General features: G+C 45.9%; 1 protein-coding gene across 13 annotated transcripts in view; it reads right to left on the reverse strand.

Annotated features, from left to right (window-relative positions):
* Nucleotides 1–21974, reverse strand: part of ERI3 (ERI1 exoribonuclease family member 3) — a 128208-nt gene that overhangs the window by 83312 nt on the left and 22922 nt on the right. For 7 of the 13 annotated variants that reach the window (XM_037002252.2, XM_017640962.3, XM_073233797.1 and 4 more), the window contains 4 exons: nucleotides 13431–13619; nucleotides 12721–12837; nucleotides 6380–6439; nucleotides 1996–2087 (listed from right to left, as the gene is read on the reverse strand). In XM_037002252.2, the coding sequence (XP_036858147.1) occupies nucleotides 1996–2087; nucleotides 6380–6439; nucleotides 12721–12837; nucleotides 13431–13619 (458 nt within the window). The remainder of the gene's footprint in view (nucleotides 1–1995; nucleotides 2088–6379; nucleotides 6440–12720; nucleotides 12838–13430; nucleotides 13620–21974) is intronic. The other 6 variants (XM_037002254.2, XM_037002251.2, XM_017640963.3 and 3 more) reach the window with 1 other exon arrangement.

Consider the following 21974-nt stretch of genomic DNA (forward strand, 5'->3'; position numbering starts at 1 on the left):
CACTGGCTACCCCAGTCCAAGTCCAAACCAGCCACCAGTCTACCCAACCCATCTCTTTTGGTAGACACATGGTCTTAGAATTAAATTCTGTCTAGCCATGAGTCTTTACCAGTTTGGGCCTCAGTTTTTAAGTTTGTTTTGTTTTTATTTTCACCTATAAAAGAGAGATATCACCTCCTACCAGAGAAGATAAGGACTACATGAGATATAGTATGTGTTCACTAAAATTTGGTTTCTTTCATATATGCTTGGATTCCACAACCCAATCCCTCTTTTTGATTATAACATTTCTCGTGAGGATGCAAAGCAGCCTCCTGAGTCACCAAAATCTGCCCGAGCACACAAACTGGTGCTAAAGGCCACAACAGGTCACAACAGGCCAGACCACAGAAGATGACACCCTCTGAAACCTCCTCTCCTTCTCATAAAGAAACCAATTCCAAGGTTAGGTGGCCCAGACAGAGAGTCCCTAACCTCAAGCACAGGAAAGTTTTCACACACACGTATACGTATATGCCATTCATAGTTAACACAGAAGATTCTGGAATGCAAGTGCCAGGATATGAACACACCAAAAGAGAAAGCCACTGGAAGAGCAGGAGTCCTGGGCCTCAGGACTGGGTCATGTGAACCCCAGAACTCCAGGTATCAGCCTACCTTAAACAGTAGAGCTCCATATAAGTCCCTTCTCTGCTTCAAGTGCTCAAAGCTGCCCAGGACACCACAGACAAGAGCAACAGCTTTCCTCCTCCTCACCTTCTTCATGGGACCCTCCTCTGATTCCTATCTGCCTGTATAATTTCCTGACAAATGGGTGTTATCTGGGAGCACAGAGATCCTCTGGAGCTTGGGAGCTGTGTGTGCAAACCTAGAGCTGTGCAGTCAATGTGTGTACATGACCTCAGGGATGTGGGAGGCGAGGTGTTTGGGTGTTTATGTGGTCTGGGCTTGTTCTTCCTCCAATAGCAGGCTCGACCCCCCACCTGGGTGCATAACTTCACCTCAATACCTGGCATCCAAAAGGCATAAAAAGAACCTTTATGAGAAGATAATGCCTGATTTGGTTGGAAAATGTCACTCTGGAGCTTCTCCCCACTATCTACCAACACCCACCCTACGCTCAAAAGCACACACACACACACACACACACACACACACACACACACAAAGAATGCTTGCTGCCACCCTCAGTCACAAAGAACACAGAGGTATCGATTCTATCAATCCTCAGCAAACAGTGCCCCCACCACCTCCACCCCACTTTAGGTCCCAGGGGCTGTCTGAAGGTATCCATGAGGATAGACAAGAAGCAGGCCTATCAACCTAGCAAAGGAACCAGATCTGTCTTCCCTTCCAAAGCAGGATCAGGAGACAAAGGGGAAAAAGCAATAGAGACAAAGGAGGAAAGAAGAAGCTGGTGACTCAGACAGCTTCCTAGAAGCAGCCCTCTCTCATCCTACCACTGGGCTCTCAGTTGAATCGTCAGAGCTTTGTATCCCAGATAAGAGGGTATCATAGTATAGCATAGAGAAAGGACCCTGGAGCCGTGTTGCTGGGTTTGAATACTGCCTCTGTGTGTTCTTGGGCAAGTTAGGTGATCTCTCTGTGCCTTAATTTCTTCATCTATAAAAAGAATACCTAGGGTTATTAAATGAGTTACTATTTCTAAAGCACTTGGAACAGTAAACACCATGTCTTTGGTTAAAAAATAAAGACTCTCTTAAACTTTCCTTTGAGGGCAATAACATGTAGGCAAAACACACATGTAGGGCAAAAACACAACTGGAAGGGCTGTCTTGAGCAGGGAGACCTGGCAAAGGAAGGCCAGCAGTCCTGGTAGGCAGGCACTCCCAGCCCTCTTCTCACTCTGGCAGTGGCAAAGATTTAGGGACTCCCTAACCCAACTGTAGCGTAGGACATTTAAGCCCATGAAAGGCAAGGCCTGGTCCCACAGACTCCAAGCCCTTCCAGCAAAGCAGACCTTCTCATACTCACATGACTTTTAAGTCCCAGTCTCCACAGGTGACAAAAATTGACTTGACGTTTGGATCTAAGAGGCCTTCCTTTGCCATCCACTCATCGACCCTCTGAAAAGCACACAAAAAGAAGAAATGAGATTTTCCTTTTTTTCCCCCTTGAGTCTGTGAAGAGCCACAAGAGTGAAATGCAGATAAGCTGCTTGTAATCAGAGCAGTAGAAAATTATAATCTTATCCAGCCATGGCTCCACTCTACACTCTCAGCCTTGGCTCAGAACTGTGCAGGCACTTGGAGGACCGTCCCTGTAGGAAGATCCCACTAGCCCCAGTGAGTCAGTGGGGGGAGCCCCTTCACTCCCCTGTTGCATAGCAGCCTGCCCCAGATAGGACAGGGACAGATCCCAGCAGGTCAGTTCAAACACTTTTGGTCCTAACACAGACACGGTTGTCCTGGGCCATGATAACAGGCTGGAAAGAAGCTGCAAGCAGGAGCTCCCACCCACAGATTCATTCATGTATTTACTTCACCCTCTCCCTCCAAATGTTTATTAACCCAATGTATGAATTTGGTTATTCCCAAATGAAGGTGAAGTTGATTTCCACCATGAGTCTAGCAGAAGGAGCCCCATCTTGACACCTGGGATAGTGCTGTCTGTTCCAGTCACCAAAAATTCAAGCTGGCCCCAGACTTTGTTTCTCCTCTCCTGGTGGAAGATTCAAACTCAGCAGAATCTCTGAAGGCAGAGCTCAATTCCCAGACAGGGGAAGAAACTGCTCCCAAACATACTTTAAGTCTTTCTTTCCCTTCATCCCTTTGATAGGTTTTATTATTTGCACTCACACTGAAAGTACAAATACTAAAATAAGTAAATAACAGGAAAATTATCATAAAGAATTCATGAAGCCTCGCCTATTTGTCAGAAGATCCCAGGCATGGGGCAGGAGTACAGCAGATCACACTACTGCTCTGCTCAGGATTACTTTTTAAAGTCTGTATTGCATAGCAGTTAGAAACGCAGGATTTAAAGTCAGACACATCTGGGTTCTAACCTTAGCTCTTCCATATCCTGGCTGTGTCACTGATGGGAAGTCGTTTAAAAGTCATTTAACCCCTCTGAACTTCAGTTTCCTTCATCTATAAAACGAGGCAGGATGACTAACCTTACAGGGTTGTTTTGAGAATTAAATGTAATAATGTATTAAGTGCCTATCACAAAATAGACAGTAGGCCGAGAAGGGGAGAAAGGCAGATCATCATAATACGATATAATAGATGTAGCAGTGGAGAAGTGACCAGAACGCTAGAGGACCATGTGGAGGGAGTGGCTAGCTCTACCTTTTACAGGGAAAGGAGTCAGAAAGGCTTTACAAAGATAATTTAACTAGGAACTTGGTTGGGTTTGCTTGACCGGGTAGAAAACAAAAATAGAGAGAACACAGGAAAGGATACTACAGGCAGAGGCAAAGGCACATTTTGTACTTGAGGAGCAATTATCTGCTTAATGTCTGCCTTCTCCACCAGACTGTTAGCACCATGAAGGTAGGTACTCTTACCTGTTTTATTCACAGTCTTAACCCCTAACCCAGCAGAGTATCTTCTCAATACGTTAACTGCTGACTGAAATATGGGTAGGAAATAGTGTGACCAAAGTCCACAGTGTAGGAAGGAAGAACAGGAAATGAGGCTAGGGCACTAGGTGAGGCAGGCAAAGGAGAGCCCATAGAAATCTTGAAGTAAGGTCACTTCTACCAGGTGTCGACTGGCTCCCCGAACATCTCAGAGGCCTGGTCCATGTTCAGCAGTCCTTGAGTAGGGCTGGGGATCCTGTATAGTTCCATGTCTACGGTAGTCCTACCTCCTGGGAGGTCAGACCTGCTCCCTAGTGCCAGGATCTGTGGACCCTCTTCAGTCTGTACACCAAAGAACCCTCCTCAGCCCAAGGGTCTGCCCAGAAGCTAAATTCTGGACCTTGCATTGCTGAATGGTTTGTCTCCCCTGCCACGTTGGCCCAACCCCCATGGTCTCACACACACACACACACACACACACACACACACACACACACAACCCCCATGGTCACACACACACACACACAACCCCCATGGTGACACACACACACACACACACACACCCTTTTCCCAGACTTTTAAAAAGAGGTAGGGCAAACCTGGACCTCCCTAAGTCAGCTAACCATGCTCAAGGCTCACTGCCCTTAAATTCCCAAGGTTACTCTCCCATCTGCTAGGGGGTGCTCCCCAATGCCCCAACTCTTACATAGTGGTCCTGGAAAAGAAAGCAAGACAGGACTGTCAGTAGCAAGTGCCCAGAAGACCAGGCCTTCACCACGAGAGGCACTTAATACTCACTGGGGTCCTTGGAAGCTTAGGGCCCAGGCAACAGATATTCCATAAGCATCTTCTACTATTAGCCTGCCCAAGGAAGTGACAGTACATTGGGAATCAGGCCTGGCCTTTTCCATCCTTCTCCGCTTGAACAGATGAAGGACTGGAAGAACCACCAAGACAGCCCCTCATCAGCTGGGCCAGTCCTCCCAGCTACTGAAGGTCTATAGGGGCCCAGCCTCAGCCCTACTTACAACAAATGAGTCAGGCAAACATCTAGCTGGCCACCTGTTAGGACAAGAAGTTAGCTCTTTGACTCTAAAACCAACTCAGGGCAAAGGCGACAAAGCAGAGCCAGGTCTGGCCTCCTTATCCTGCCAGAGACTGCATATTCAGGCCAATGCCAGGAATAGTCCTTCTTTACTTACGAAGTGTGAAGTAGCAGAAAGTAGCTTCCTAGGTGAGATTCAGAATCCTCTGAGCATCCTGTTCCAGGGTGACCTGGACTCAGCAGGAAGAAGTCAACTGAGGACCATAGCTTCCCCACCACTGGCACCACTGAGGAAAAACACCGCATGACCTCAACAGCTCTGGTTTGGTGCTGGCCCACAGCAAGATCTCCCTCTTAGGACCCCAGCCAGAGACATTCCAGGGAAAGGAGCCTGTCCTCTGGCCTCCGTCAGTGCCAGGGCCTGGCTGGGGATGCTGGATGAGACATGCAGAAAGATGGGGCCCCTCTTTCTCCCTGAGTCTGCTCTTACAGGGAGCAGTCCATGCTCAGGAGACCTGTCAGTCACAGAAATGAATCTTCTATCCCAAAAAAGAGGGTCAGTGGGGCTGGGAGCCACCTCAGAGCTCATCTTCTCCCAATTTACAGCAGGCACTGTAACCTTGACCTTACACAGAGCTTGACTGGTCACAGAGCCTGGGCTTACACACTAGAGGCATAGGGAGCAGGCTCTGCCGCTGGCTGAGCCTAAGCCTGTCTCTCTGGCCCTGACTCCACCCTGAGGGGCCCCAGGAAATCCAGTCTGCATTTCTCTCCCCCATGGGACAGGCCCTCTTGGCTAAAGAGATATCCTCCTCCTCCCTGCCTCCAGCCAACTTCTTCTAGTTTACTTCCAATGCAGAGGTGCCCTGCTAGCTCCCCAGACACTCTGATTTCTCCTGTGTTTCCATAGGGGCTGGGCTTTGCATTTATTGGTCTTAAAGATAAATAAAGCACCTAATGAAATCCATAGGCTTTTTTATCTTCTCTCCTCCCCCAGGAGAGAAGGGAATGGGAGGCGGACCTTCTCCCTCTCTGAAAACCCCCAGGCTGGCGGGAGGGGGGGTGGGGTGCAGGAGGCAAGCTGAGGCTAAGCGCTGCCCTTCCTTATTCCCTCAGGCTGGCGCATGAAAAGCAGCATCTTAACCTTTTCCAGCTCCCTGAGGAGAACATCCTAGAAGTGTGGTCTCTGCCAAGGGTTCCTAAAGCCTTTAATTTGATTTCCCTCACATAGACAATTGTTGTAATTATTCTGATTAGGAATCATTACCCAGTGCAGCCTCTGCACCCGACAGGGACAATGGATCCAGTGGCAAACTGCAGCGGGGCAGGCAGGCCCAGCCGGACCTCCTGGAGGAGCTAATAGCAAACAAAAGCCATCGATGGGGAGTTCTGGGTGAGTTAATGAAGTGCTCACATGCCACAAGAAGCCAACACTAAAGCCAAACAAAAACACCTCCAGTCCCCAGGGCTAGTCCTATAGTGCCACAGCTCAGCTCCCCTAGTCCCCAACCTGCCCAGCACAAGCTATGGGCCAGGAGTGGGTGGAGGTCCTCTGCCGGACTCCAGGCAGCACTAAGACATCTTGCCAGTAACCCTGACAGGAACAGCTGGAGATGACAGATCAATGGTTCAATACTCTCAACAGCATGTCACTGATGTGACAGCAAATGTTATTCTAATCAAGCCATAATCATAGTCAAATTACACGGCTACATTCTCAAGAGGGGAGGGAGAGCAAGGCAGCAGGAAAGGGTCAGAGGTCATGAATTAAAGGTCACCCCACCTACCTCCAGCACTTGCTGCAGGGTTGGCTGACCATCCACCATGGCTTGAATAATCCCGGTGAGCTGAAAGGAAAGAAAAATAGCCAATGGGTGGAAAACCTATGTGCAGGGATTCAAAGCTGGACTACATCCTTTCCGTCCTATTTTTCTCCTTCTACTATAAAAGACTCTAACCTGCACTGCGTTAGGCTCAGAAATTGACAGGAGCCCCGGGAATAAGTCCCAGGACACAATGTAAACTTCCCCCACAACATCCTGCCCTGAAATGGAGATACACATCTACATGCTAACTATGGGGTGTACCTCATACCTGCTTCAGCTTTAATTTTGTCACACACACACAAAAAAGACTTTATGTATCTTTTGTATTCAGTAACTCCCCACAAATTAGTCTAAAGTAAATTCACCTCCAAGCTTCACAGAAGCTCCCATAGAACTTAGAGAATGTTTGTACAGGACAGACACTCTTGGTTTCAAGTCCACTCCCTCTCTGAGCCTCTATGTCCAGCATTTCCCCCTCTAACATCAGTGAAGGGCCAGGGGAACCCCACAGGCATCCAAAACTTGCACCCTGCATTCCCAGATCCTCAGTACCAACTAGTCAAGCAGGAAACAGGCATTTTTAACCAATGGGGAAACTCAAACAAAAAGGCTTATCATACAAACTTGATCTAGAGATTTTCTGACTCATGGGCTTGTGCTCCATCCAGGTCAGGCCTAGGTTCAAACAAGCTTGTGGCTTTGCTTTGTTTTGTTTTGTTTTGAAGTGAAAATATCCCTGAAGCACAGACTCAACAGACTGCCTTGAGGATCTGAGGCAGGAGGCCCCATCCACACATCTGGGCCAGCTGGAAAGCACCACGCCCAGTGTAGCCCTGGCTACTTCCAGGAGAGCAGCATGTCAGGCTTGCTTGGAAACTTTCTTTTTTTAAGTGTTGGGGGGTGGGGGGAGTTAAATTCCAATTAAATCATAATTACATTTAATGAATATCAAATACCCAACTCACAGGAACTGCTGGCTCTAAGAGGGAAGGTTATTTTCTCATAAAGACTTAAATGGAATGATAATACACACCTTTTAGGGAAGAAATTTTCATTTTAAGAATGCTGAATTCCTCTAGGTGGGTTTCTGTAGTTCATCAAGTCATTATTAGGTGGTATTTTAAGGAAGTGTAAGGACACAGCCACTCTATTTTATATTCCAGAAACTGTTTTTATATTAATCTGTATTTTAATTGGGTAACAGCTGCTGCCTACAGACTTCCCATGGTCTAAAAGAAAAATAAATTAGAAAGATTAACTACACTGTTGTTTCGCAAGGCTTTAACCCACAGCATGCCCACCCGGCTGGCACCTTCACACCCTTTCCTTGCATGGGAGACCAAAGAATTGCCCAGCAGAGGGAGGGCCTGAGCCAAAGAGAAGAAAAGATGGTCCACTGAGGGCTGGGGGGCTGGGAGGCTGGGGAGGCAGGGGTAGGGAAGATCCCTGGGTCAGCAGCTTTCATCCTGGAGTGCCAAGATTTTAGTAAGCAACTGTCCATGAAGAGCCTACAACATACTAGGCCCTTTTTAGGAAACAGAGATTGAGCAGTGAAGAAAAACATAAATGCTGCCTTCCGGAATCTGCATTCTTGGCAGCCCCCTCCTATGCCCAGGCCAGCTAGCACTCAGAATCTGTACACCTTCCAGAACTACATATTGAGCAGGCAGTTGCCCCATGTTTTGTCTCAGGGACTTAGGGGCCAGAGTCTGGAGGAGGCTTGTGACCAGCTCCTGGTCCAACATCCAGATGACTGACTGTCACCCACAAACCCATAACTGCCCTTTCTGACCCGGCTTCTTTCCTGCTTAGTTCTTCCAGGGTCGAGCCACATCCCCAGGCTTGGAGGTGGATACTCAGAGGCAGGACTATATACTGGAAAACCCAGGGCCACTCTTACTTCTTGGAAAGCTGCAGGGTCAGTGAGCCAGTCTTGTGTCTGGTCTGAGTTTACTGGGGCAAGGTTAGGTTTACCCCTTCTCTGGGCTCCCACCAAGGGTCATTCATATGAGCTAAAAATACCGAAGGGCTTCCAGAAAGTCTCACTCACACAGGAAACTAATGGTACCCTTGCCAAGAACCTTCCCTCCTTGGAGATGGGACTTAGGTTAGCATTTGTGTAACCCATAAGACCTGCTCTGCACCCCTGGAAAATCAATGATGTGGAAAGAGAAAATCATTGCACCAAAAAAGAAAACTGGGCCCTGCTTTCTGCAGGATCTCCTACTACAGACTAGGCTGCCTCTTTCCACCCAGGGGGTAGGGATGAGGGTGGGGGTGAGGGTGGAAGTGGAGGGCTTCAGGACCCTGGGGCTTCCTCACACTGCTCTCTGGTGGTCAGCAATCCTAGAATCATCAGCCTAGGAGAAGGCTGGTAAGCTCAGCTCCCTCTCTCCATGATTCCCAGACCATTTGTGGTCCAGCAAGACAGGGCTTACAGCTGAGTCCCTAAAGGTTTGAATTCAACCCCCAGAGACACAGGGGTTTGAGCTATTGGTTCAACTAGAGGCATCCTTCCAGGGGAGGCCTTATTCTCCTGTATTAATCCCTCCAAGGATGGAGGGATCTTATCAGCTCTGCCAAGGCACTGGATGAAGAGGGAGTAAAATTCAGAAAGTTAGTTTCTGTACCTTATATTGACAACTATAAGATGCCTGTAAGATTTATACCAGAACCTGCAGGGGAGAGAGACAATTTAATCAAATAAATACTCGTAAGTTCTACCTCAAGAATAACTTAAATCCTTCATGCTGCAGCCTAAACCCATTCCCACTTGGGTTAATACATATTTGTAAAAAAGCTTTCACATCCTCACAATGAAAGGTACTAGAGCAAAGCCAAGTATTATTAAGCTGAGAACAAGGGCTCACAGGCTAAACAGAGCTCAGAGACCTTAACCACTTAAAGCAGGAGAGGTGAGAGGAAGAATTAATGTGTGCTCTGTGGCTCTTTTCACCGAGGGATTACAGATTAACTCCCGCTTCTCCAGTCTCCGAAATCACAAGGCGAGGGGCTTTTGACCCTGACTGATAACATAGTCTGTACTGAGATCCCCCGCCTACACAAGGGCTTTTGTCCAGGAAAGCACTGGCTTCATCACAAACATGAGCAACTACAGGAAGCAGCCCAGGACACTCAGTGCCAATAGCATGTCAGCATCCAGTGCTTTCTCCTTTCAGTTTATCTCCAACACAATCGTATTCTGACACCAAGACAGTTTGTTGATTACATAAGCACTTGTCTCTGGTGTGCAATCTGATAATCAGACCCACTCTTTCTCCTCAGACAAAGAGACCAATAAATCTTACCCTTTATAAGTACAGGTGCAAGACAAAGCCCTTTACTGGCATTTAACACAATGGGTATTTTTTCTAGTTTTTTCATGAAAATGACAACAAAAAGGACTGCACATGGTCAGGGACTGTACAGTGACCCAGTGGCTAGAGACAGAGATCTGATGAGTGGTGGTAGGGAAAGGGCTTGGGAAAGAATGAAACACATCCCATCCTATCTGTCAACCATGTCTCTAGGCAGACTATCAACTGGAACTATAAAAGGACCTCAAGGAGGCTAATAACATGTTCATTACACAGAGCAGTAAGAGTGTCTATATGTGGGCCCAGACTCACTCAAGGCAGATTCCATCTTCCTGCTGCCTAGCACTGAGCCTGTCTCCCTCCCCACAAAAGCATGTGCTCATGTGTGTACTCAAGTGTAATGTATGCACACATGCACACATATATACACAGAGGCCAGGGTTCTTTAGAACATCTTCTGCACAGGAGAAAATCCTACCATAAGAGTTGCTTAGGCACAATCTAGAGGTCTACCTCATTTTTACTATTCCTCATTCTTACTAATGAAAGACTCCCCCTGGCTGGAAAGACTTCCATCCCTACTCCCAAAGGCATTACTGCCAGGTTGGATGAGGTCTCAGAACGATGGCCCTCATCCTGTGTCTGTGCTTCTCTTTGCACTACAATTCCATCTGGTATGGAGACAGGCAATATTTTGATGATCTGAGGCTTTTGAAAGAAGACTTTACTTATTTAGAAGAGCAAGTCAGCAGTATAGTTACTTAGTTACTCTGGGGGGAAGCAAGGTGTACTTGAATAACTCTTTGAGAATATTCATTCATTTAAGGAACATGCATTATGTGTTTACTTGCTGCCAGGCCCTAAGATGGGACAGAGATGGATCAGACCCAGTTTGTGCCCTCAAGACACTCACAGTCTAGTAGGGAGACATATAAATAATTACAGTATAATGTATCTGATGGGTGTTGGGGTGAGCACAAGCCAGCCTGAGGCTTAGGGAAGGCTTCTCAGAGAAGGTGACCCTGAGCAGAGTCCTTGAAGACAAGTAGGCCTAGGGGGAGGAGAGCAGGAGCACCACACAGGCAGAAGGACCTTCGTGCACAGAGGCGAATTATGAGAGCACGACCTCTGGGTGAAGGGAGTGAAGGGAGATGAAGCAGGGATATATGAGGCTGGACAAAAGTCAGGGACCAGGGCAGGGAGCATTTTGAGCTCTGGAAGCCTGAGACAGAAGAGATTCAGTGCCAGCAGCATAGCTACATGTCACTTTTAGAACAGGTTTCATTACAAGGATCCCTGCACCACCATGCCTACTACCCTCCAAATTATGTGTGTGCTTGGGTGAAACCAAGAAAAAAGAAGCATAGCTTTCATCATAGTCTCAAAATGCCTCTTCCCCTCCCCACAAAAAGAAGCTGTAGCAGCTCTGCTCTGTAAAAGGTCTTTTTTCCCAAGACTCTTGAGCATCCACTCCTGCCCAGCGTCAAGTTCCAGCAGCACTGTTCTATCCCTAAATAGGTAGCAACCTTCCAAAAATTGGTCCTGCCTATCTACACCAAGCAGTCTAGCTAGAACTGGAGGCCCCAAGGGGGAGTCTCCACACAGAGAGGAGGAAGAGAAAGGCAGGACGACACTATACTTTCATGCCAGTGGAGGGCTCAAGTGACTGGCTGGCTTAAGTCTTCCCTTCCCTTCCCATAAAGAAGGGGATTTTCATCATTAAAATGATAATTTTTTTTTTCCAAAAGGGGCAAAAAAGACAGATTAGCACCTCCTGGTGGTACAGGTAATTCCCATGGGAAAGGGAGAAAAAAAATAGACCCCAGAGGGAGCAAGAACCTTAACATCAATAGCTGGAACACCAAAAGGCTTGAGAGACTAGATACCTTGGCAGATGGACGCCTGTATCAACAGGGTCAAGCAGCAAACACTGCTGAAGCCCAGCAGTGACCCTCAAGACCTCATATCTATTAAGTAAGCCTCAGAGTCCACTGAGCCCTCCCACTAGTGGCAGGCAGACTCTTTCCTAGCCTCCTCCACCCAACAAGGTTGTCTGGGGATTACTCAAGAACTTCTTTCTTCCTGTTCCATGCATACATAAAAAAATTGGTCTTTAAATGAAGGCACAGTCTCTAATGTACTCCAGCTTCAAGTTCTTAAGATTTCAGAAATATTCATGTTTTCCCACCACCTCTGCTACCACCCATACTTGAATGGTGATTCCACCACAGCCTGTAGCCATGACAGAGTACATAACACAACACAGGGGAAAGCTGACCCAGTAGGCTTTTCCATACACTCCAGAGAGTCAGAAATCTTCAGGGCACCTCCTCTCTACCAATGGCTGTTTTGAGCCTCCAGTAAGCATCAAGATCCTAGTTAGTCCCAGTTTCACAATCTGTAAAATGGGGCCAATACTAACCTTCTGGCAAGGTAGCCAAGTACAGTACCAGACTAGGATAAGGATAAGGACATTTTAGCTTTTTCCAGGCTGTCCTCATACCCCATTAGGATTGCCCTTCTCCTTCCTCAGTGACACAGCTGTGTTTACACAAACTGAACTGATGCTTCACTTAGCTCAAGAGCAGAAAAACATTAACAGAAAGCTAAGAAAGCCTGAGCATAACCTCTCCTTCCAAGAAGCTGAAATCTTCACCTCTTGCCAAGGAACTCTAAGGGAAATGGAACTGAAAAGAGGCAGAATGCCAGAAGCGTCATCTTGCTCCTAGATTCCAAGTGTCCCATCACAAGGGAGGGGAAATGCTGGGGAAGCTGGGACAGACTGTGCCACCTCTCCCTGGGTCCCCAGTGACAGAATGGTCTAAGTGGAGTGGCAGACTTGTAAAAAGCCAACTGCTGGGTCCAATGTGTGCCTGCCTTAACCACTGTTGAAACCTAGGCTTTCCCTACATGACATGTACAGAGCACCAATGATTCAAAAGCTCCTGCCCAGCAGCCCTTGCTGCCCAGATCCTGGGCCCTTACCTCTGTACAGAAGGGAGTAAGCTGCGGATGGACTACAGGCTGGACATACATGTGAAAGGTAGATTCAATCTCCATAGTCCGGCCATTTAGCTTCAAGATGGGGAACTCAATGATTTCCTAGAATGGCAAAGACACAGAAAAAGAGGAATAAGTTTTTTCAACCAACCATTTCAAATAAACTCAGAGTGAAGAACGAGTGAGTATTTTGGACCCATTAGCTCCTGCCAGCCCAAACCCAACACTGAGTGAGATGGTGCCAGCTCAGTTACAATCCTAACTCTCCCACTGTTAATATCCTCACAGGTTCCAGAGATTGTACACATACCCCACCCTTAGTGTCTCTGGAATGGAGAAGGAAGACAGTAGTACCATATGCCCCAGTTTCCCCACTGGTTCTCTAGCAGAGCCCCTAAAAGTAGGCCCCCCTTCCCCTTGCCTAGGCCTCTGCCCTGGAATGGGTCTGGATCTCCAGCCATATAGACAACCAGCCACCACACCGATGCTCAGACTTCTCCATGTGAAGTTTAAACAGAGGCAACGAGTTTCTTCATTAGTTTTTATAAAATAAATATATAAATGTTAATAATAATAAAGCAAAAGGGGACTCTAAAAGAAGGAGACAACAAAATAAGAGTAATAGGAGCTAGTACCTCCCACCTTTCTTTCAGGCAGTATACCCTCCCCCTGGTCTGCTCCCCCATAACCCCTACCAATCGCTTAGCCAGTCCTTCCCAGTCCACTGGAACGTAATGGAAGAGAAGGAGGAGGAGTGACAATTTGTTTGGTGTCTCTAAGATTAATCTGTCTCCGTTATTTAATAGAGATGCACAGCACCAAGGTCCTGGTGTGCAAACAGGCTTGCAGAACGTTGGCTGTGCAGCACGCCTCATACATCGCTCCTGGGAAGGGAGGAACGCACCAGAGGGGGGAGAGGGCAGGAGAAAGCACGTGTGCACCACAGAGAAGAGGGAAAGTGAGGAGAGAGAATAAAAAAAATTATTGCTTTTTAATATTCAAAAACAGTTTGCAAAATTTAATCAAAGCAGAGGAAAAGCTAACATTTTTACCACTTTGACATTTTTATTAGTGCTTTCATAAATTTTTAAAACATGAATGGAATTAGTTTACAACACAAAAAACTGCCCTGAAAACATCTGGAAGAGACAAATAGGAAATAATAAAATAAATAAATAAAAGCAAAATCCTCCAAGTAAAATTAGCATGTAGAAAAGGCCTCCACTGCAGTGAAAGAAGGGGGGCTTTGCCCACTCAATAGCCCCAGTAGTCAGCTCCACTGGCATCCCTACCCCAGATCCCCCATTCTGGGGAGGACCTTTCTAGTATCACTAGAATCAAGGCAAACTGGTTCTCTCCGGGGACAGCCTATAAAAGCAATACAGAAGCTGTTGACACCTGACTACACTCAGGAACTAGACAAGGGGGAAGATAGAAGGAGAAACAGCCAATCTCCTGGATATGTCAGGGCAGCCAGGTATCCTCCTCCCCAGACACACCAGGACTATCAGGCTTGTTTTTAAAGCATCTATTTTTAACACATTAGAGCAACACTGAAGACCAAATCAAGTCAGTCAGACTTCATAACAGAAAAATTCAAAGGTTCTGGTTGCCTGGTCTGCCTGGTCTGAACCCCAAAGATGGGCACACTGGCAGGAGCCCTCCAAGATAGGGAAGGCTGCAAGGCTGCAGCAGATAGGGGATGGAGAGGAGGCCCAGGCTGCTGCTTAGACTAAGGGATACTGTTCCTCCCAACTTGAAGAGAGGTGGGCACTCATCCCTCAATTCCCTGGGCCCCTCGTTCCCTATAAAGCACTAACAAAGCAGGCCAAGTACAGGAGAGCTGTGCTCTCAATATACTACATACATGTACACACTAAATACATATTGGTCCCCCTGAAAAAATCAGCTATCCAAGATTTCCAAGAGGTAACTCTGAGGTGGGGCTCATGTGAGCCCTTAATTTCTGATACATCCTCCTTCTCCCACTAAGTAGAAGAAACACTTCAACAGGAGCTCCAAAGCCTGGTGAGTTTGGCTGCCCCGCTGTCTAAAGAAACAAATACAGCCAGCTTCTCACTAACAATGTTAGCTGGGCCCACAATGAAATTTCACCTGTGACACAACTGTACTTTTCATTTAAACTTTCATTTGGAAAGAAGCAGTATTTGGAGACCTGCAGTTTGTCCTGCTAATAAAGACAAGTGTTGGGACCTTTAAGGATGCCATTCATCTCTGGCTTTTATTAAATTCAATTTTCTTAAGCCCATGATACATTATGAAATTAGGAGTTGACATTCCTCTAGAAACTAAAATATCTATCAAACATAAACAGAAAAAAAAGCCCTCTATTACCAAGAATTTATGGCTTAAAGTTGATCTCTTTCCACTTTTTTACAAGCACATGGTTTGTTTTAGATATCTGAAATGTTATTACAGATCTAGAATTTCATTAGTATTTATTATAAAATAGTAAGCGCTTCAGCTCCTGCTCTGACCAGCAGCAAGTCAGGATCCCCAGTAGATTCTCTGAAAACTTGGCCTCTGGGTTTCCCTATTGCAGTTCAGTCTTCAAACTTTACTGCTGCTGGCTTCCACCACTAGGAAAATGGAGCCAATTTAAGTGGTCACAGTCAGTATCAACCTCCCAGAGAGGAGGAACAAGCCAGCCTCAGCTCCGTACAAAAAGAGGGGTAGATCCCTGAAATGACTTGGGGGCCAGGGACACAGCAGTTTGGACCTATCATAAACATACCCCTCCACTGTTGCTAGCCCCTCAAGACAAAAATAAGGGACTTTCAAGGGCCAATCTGAGAACATGATTTTGCAGAGACCCTTCCTCAATACCATCAGAACTTTAGTAACAATGACTTCACACACTGGTGTATTCAGTTGAGCCACTGGTGATGCAAAAGAGGAACTTCTGAGAGAAAAACCCTCTGGGAAGTCAGAGCAAAAAGGACCTCATTTGGTTACTTCCTACCTTCCCATTTTGCCCCGCCAAGCCCAGAACCTGAAAATACTGTCCCCAAAAGCCCATCTTCTCCCAGATGGGAGAGGAGCCCCAATCTGTACCAGGTTGGCACGAGTCTGCAGCCAGTGCTGTGGGGCGTGCCAAACACTTCAACAGTGTTTAGCTGATAATGATTAGAGAGGTAACCTCAAAGTTATAGGCCAATCACATTAATTCCAGCCCAAGAGCTTAAGATGTGCCTAAGTGCCAGTTTCTAGGGGCAGTCACTCAGCTAATGAAACTTATTTATGCCCCTCCTCCTTTCCCTCCCTCGATTTCATCATCCCCCTGGGAAAAGTGTTTTTAGGAGAGCTGAGTTTCTGCTTGTGTAAAGGTAGCACCAGGAAGGAGAGAAGATCCAGTTTGTATTTTACGAGCCCTCTTTTCCTCCCCTAATAATAGTTTAATAATTCCTTACATTTGTAAGTCATTTGCATTCTATTAAACTACCTGGGCATCTGCTATGTGCAAGACACTGTACAGGTGCTGAAGTGGGATTTAGAGATAAGCTGTAGGTTCTGCTTTGGAGAAGTGCACAGACTAGTGAGTAGAAAAGATACTGAACAAATACCGAAGGCTGCCCTATGATAACTATCTTAGTAGAGGGACCTACAGAGTGTTAGGCTTTTCAATTTGCAGTGTGCTTTCAAATACATTTTCTTATCTTTCCCTTATTAATCCTGGAAGATAGGTCATATCATCACTATAACCATCGTGTCATAAACCAATACTATTAAGCACCTAGTATTTACAGGGCCCAGATGTAGACATAGAAACAAATACAATGGGATGTGGCTCCTCCATCAGAGGCACTCAGAGTCTGGGCAAGGGGCAGAGAGGAGGTGGCCCCAACACCCTGGGAGACATACGGAAAATGTATCATTTAATTGGAGACACGTAGAAAACATATCATTTAATTCCTTCCATTTATTGTTTACTATGTGGCAGACACTCTGCGACATGCTTAACAGGAATGATTTCATTGAATCCTCCTAACAACTCAAGAGACAAGCATCATTATCCCTACTTTACAGATAAACTAAGGCCCCAAAAGAAGTTATCACTTATTCAAGGTTAGTAAGGGACAAAACTGGGACTCCAAATGGGGAAAGTCAGACTTAAAGAGAGCAGGACTACCAGCTTTCAGAATCTGAAGGGTCAGGAAAGATTTGATTCTATTAGTCTGAAAGACTATCTTTTGGGATCTCAGTCAACTATCACCTAGGAAGAGAGGCTGCTCTTAAGTTACAAGAGCAGTGAATGTGTACTGTCCATGTTCCTGGAGTATTGCTAATGAAAAGCCTCCAACGATGGCCGCAGTGACACAGATGGCACTCCCATGAGCTCTCAGTTTGCATCTCCAGCACCCAGCTCCACTCTAGCATGGAGACCTCCCTCTCAACTTCTGAGTAACATAGGAAGGGGCTAATAAATGGCATACCAGAAGCCAAGCACATGGCTCTAACAGAAAACTCTTTCACAGAGCTCTCCATGGAACCTAAGAGATAAAGTGATCTTGCTAAGTGACAAAGATGTAGGTGGTGGAGCCAGGATTCAAACCCAAACATGTATAACACTCCAAAGCACCATCTACCTCACATCTCTAAATGGTTTCTCATTCTCCCCCAGCTGCTGCAAGCCAAGAACATCCCAGTTTTCTGTTTGTCCAGACTAAGGAACACAGGATTTTCAGTGCTAAAATGTCTTGGTACACAGGACTTTCAATGCTAAAATTGAGACAGTTGGTCACCCTACACTGTGCACAAGCTACAGCTAGGTTGTCCAAGGTAGAGCATCATAAACCTAAAAGGCTGGTCTGTTGATGGTGGATGGGAATTGGCCACAACTTGACAACTAAGGACAAAAGACTCAGAACTTGAATTTTTCAGAGTATCTGATTCCAAACCTATTGTATCTGTTGTCTCCCCCAATTAAATGCCAGCTGCCAATCTTTTTTGTTTGTTTGTTTTAAAGGGAAGGAATGGCAGAGATCAAAAGTAAGTATTCTTTTACCTTTTTAACAGGGATTTTAGCTGGAGCACATTTTAAATATAGCTGCTTTCTAATTGCTCAACTAGGAACCCAAGATCCACTACAACATCATTCATTTCAAATGAAATTTCACATCCACAATCAGTAGATTACAAAAATAAATGTGTAGATTGCTTTCAGGGTATTCAAACCCCCTTCAACTGAAGTGCCTGCAGTGATAAGATTATATTTGAAGACAGAACAACAACAAAAAGATTTTAAGCAGGAGGGCCTTAGATTAGACTGTTAGAATGTCTTGACAGTGGGACAGAGGGTTTAATAGTGTAGTGCTCTTACAGATCTTTCTTCCAAAGCACAGATTATTTTGCCTGAGCTAATGGTTGTATGGTCCTGCCTGATGTAAGTGGAGCAGATTATTTTTCATGGTTTCATATTCACAACCTAGGAACTAGCATTCCTTCGATTTAGAGCCAGTAATGGCTAATCTATCCCTTCCCTCCAGCCTCTAAAGAAAATTTCCAGAAGTGTGCAACTCTGCACCAAAAAGTTTGATAAAATCCAAAAGCAGTATCACACAAGGTGGGAAAGGCAATACTTGGCAGAAACACGGGTTTTATCCAAATATTTGGGTTTTGGATAAAAGTCCCATACAAAGGTTGGTCCTTTCTCCAAGGGACCAAGGAGCCTCCTTGGCCACAGGAAAGAGGGGAAGTTGAGAGAGAGAAGTAAGGGCTGCACTGGGCAAGAACAGGGCATGTTTTGCTTAACAGTTTTTCCCTTGGGGAAAAAAAAGACATTTTATGCACAAGGAGCTTATTTCTTAAACAAACACTCGTGGTTTTGATTTACACCACAGCCTGCTCCTAAATAATTTATGGCGGGTTAAATTTATTGCCGAGCCCTGGCTGGCTGCAAATTCGAATTGCCAAATAATTAGATTTTAGGGCAAAGCTTATAAATTACCCGTCGATTTGTCCGGACTTGTTTGTCAGTTGCTTTGTGCTTCGGGTCATCTTTGGCATTTGGCTGTTTGGGTTTTAATTGCTGATTTACACTTTGACAGATGAGAGCTGATGCTCGAAGTTTCAGGACAAGGAAGGGTAAAAAAATTGGAGCTCTAAAAGGCTGATTTTTCACCTACATGTCCCTTTTCACCCATCCTCATAGACCCCAAAGCAATTAAAATGTAGAAAAGACTGAAAATAGACACTGCTGTTCTTTGTACTGGGGAGGAGAGTGCAGAGTGAATTACGATTTACTTTCACTGAAATCTGAATTTTTTTTTAAAAACATAATGCCAATAAATGAAGGAGATCTAAAGTCTTAGAAACTGCATCCTTACCCAGGGGTGTGCCATGGCTGCATCTCCACCTATCTTTACCTGACTCTAGATCAGCCTCAGTTCAAGCATTTTTACGTATCAATTGTGAATAACTTCAGATATTAGTGGCCCTTCAGGGTAGCAACCAACCAAATGATTTCTTTATAGCTACCTGTATACAAATATTTGTCATGAAATAATTTTAAAAAATCTCAGGTCGTGCACCAAGAGGCCCCACAGAGTTAGCACTAGGGGAAGGCATGGAATGGAAGGATGCCAAGTTCAACTCACCATTCCAGCAGAGGAAAAATGTCCCTCTGGGTAGTGCCCCAGCTCTATCCACTATGTTGACAGAAGGCCTGAAGGCTCTCTCTATGCTCCTTGGAGAAGCAGGGCCAGCCTCCCAGCCACCTGTTGTACCCCAACAGCTTACTGTGAGGCCATGGGTCAAAATAACACTAGTGCTATTTCTACTGATAGAGCTAACTCATATAGCTATTACACACTGGGCCCCGTTCTAAGCACTTACATCTTATCTTCCCAATAGTTATATAAGATTGGTGCTATTGTTAATCCCATTTTGCCACAAAGGCAACTGAGGCAGAAAGAGTACAAATAACTTGCCAAAGGCAAGTCATACTGTGGGTTGGTGGTGGAGACTAAGCTCAAACTCAAAGAGTCCTGCTCTGGAGTCCATGCTCTGAACCACTAGGCTACACTGCTTCTCATCAGAACTGCCCCTACCTCCGCTCCACTCACTTTGGAGGTCCAGAACCCATATTCTGGGAGTTGGGCACATGCAGTCAAAGCCTGTTGAGCTAATCCCCCAGTAAGTTGTGGAAAAGTTCATGTAACATGTGCAGGACCACAAGATGAATCAAGAGGATTGGTTAGACAAAGACCATTTTCCCAGGCAATGCAAAAACACTGCACCAAAGATCTTCTAGCTGGGGTTCAAGAGGTGGGGCTGAGAAACAGGTGGTCAAGACAGGACTAGGCCCACTCAGGCAGACAGAAGGTTCTGGTCAGGGAGCTTGGATAGGAGCCCTGAGAAGCTGGCTGGACTTCAGGAGGCCCTACTCAGTAATCCTCACCCACAACCCCAGGGGCAGCTGGTCTCTTGACAGAAGACTGTCCCATAGGGGGCTTCATAGATTCCTTGTTCTATGTCTACACCCACCAGCCAGAAGCCTGAACAGGCTAACAGTTGTGCTGGCATGTAGATTTTAAAAATCACTGACCAGTGAGGAAGTAATACAGACTGACATCCTGCCCACAATGCACTGAACTCTTTTACCACACAGTGGCTCACTAGATCCCACATCTCTGTAAGGCAGCAGGAATTACTGCCCTACTTTAGAGATGAGACAGCTATGTCAGTCAGTGGTTCTCAAAGCATGCTTCCCTTACAGGCAGCATCTCATCATCTGGGAATTTATTAGAAATGCAAATTCCTGGCTTCCACTCCAACTTTCTGAATCCCAAACCCTAAGGGCAGGTGTTTCTGATGCTTGCTAAAGTTTCAGAACCCTTAATCTACAGCAGTGTTTCTCACTTCAGATTACCTAATGATATTGTCAAATTACAGATTCTGTTTAGCACTGGAGTAGGGCTAATATTCTGCATTTTAACAAGCTCCCAGGTGATGAGGATGCTGCTGGTTCTCAGACCACACTTTGAATAGCAAAGGTATAGTCTGGAACATCTGGGTGGCTACCTCCTTATCACAGAGATACTGACCAAGTGAGAATCAGAGCCTAAGGTCTCAGCTCCTCTCAGAACAAACCCTTATTTGCCCTACTTTCAAGCACCTGGGGCAAGCCCTTTACATCTGCCAACAACTGCTAGCTCTTGCCATCAGATATTTCATTCTCCTTGCTGCCAAAATCCAGGGGAGAAAAACTGGCATGTCACATCCCAGAATTTCATAGACCATGCTGGCACATCTCTGTTTAGGTGCCAGCAAGAGATCTTCATGTTATGGCAATGCTTGTTCCCTTTTAGAATCTCATTCAAGACCAGGGCACCAGCTACCCACGGAGGACTCATTACAGTATTCTCTACAGAAAAACCTTCTTTCTGTCTAAATGAGCCAAAAGGTTCATTTATGTACCAATCATAAATAACTTCAGATATTAATGCCCTTCAAGGATACCTCTCCTATGAAGATCTCTTGTTATAGACACAAGCCAAGAACTTAACTGGTCAATCTTACTGCCTCTAGTCCTGAGAAAGGCCTACTACTGGCCACAGATCTGGAACAGGATCACAGCAATTCCTGCAATATCCTGAGGCACCAAGCTAGGGACTCCTTCTCAGCCTCACCAACCACCACACTTCATACCGTCACAACCAACTCCCTTTGAGGTCAGGCCCTGCCTTGTTTCTCTAGTCATGTTACTTTCTAGACAAAGCAGACCGATCCAAACGACATGTTGTATCTCATTCATCAGTCCTTACTTCCTCTATCCCCAGCTAACTACTAGTCCCTTTTAGTTGATCTGCTGGCCTTTCATTCAACTGTTACTAGTGCTCGGAAAAAAACCAACAACCCAACAATGCAGACAGTCCCCGGACTCCATTTCCTGATACCGAAATCTCAAGCCATGGCTCTCAGTTTTTAGCACATTTTTGGAGAGCAAGATTCCAAACTTGCCAGTTGTCCTATCTACATAACCCTCACTCCTACCTCCCATAGACTAATGGCCAAAGAGTTGATTAAACAGATCCTGGAAGAGTAATTACTAACATCACCACTAAGGAACTCACCTGTATCAGTTGTCCCTGGTAAGGATTTTTAGCTCAGAGCGCCCCATTTACAACAACCATAGGCTCCACACTCCACTTCTCATCAGATCTCTTAGCACAACTGATTCCCAGGAGCCCACTAGTATCCAAAGGATCTATGAGCTA

The sequence above is a fragment of the Manis javanica genome, chromosome 4, assembly GCF_040802235.1.
Source record: "Manis javanica isolate MJ-LG chromosome 4, MJ_LKY, whole genome shotgun sequence".
NCBI classification, from domain to species: domain Eukaryota; kingdom Metazoa; phylum Chordata; class Mammalia; order Pholidota; family Manidae; genus Manis; species Manis javanica.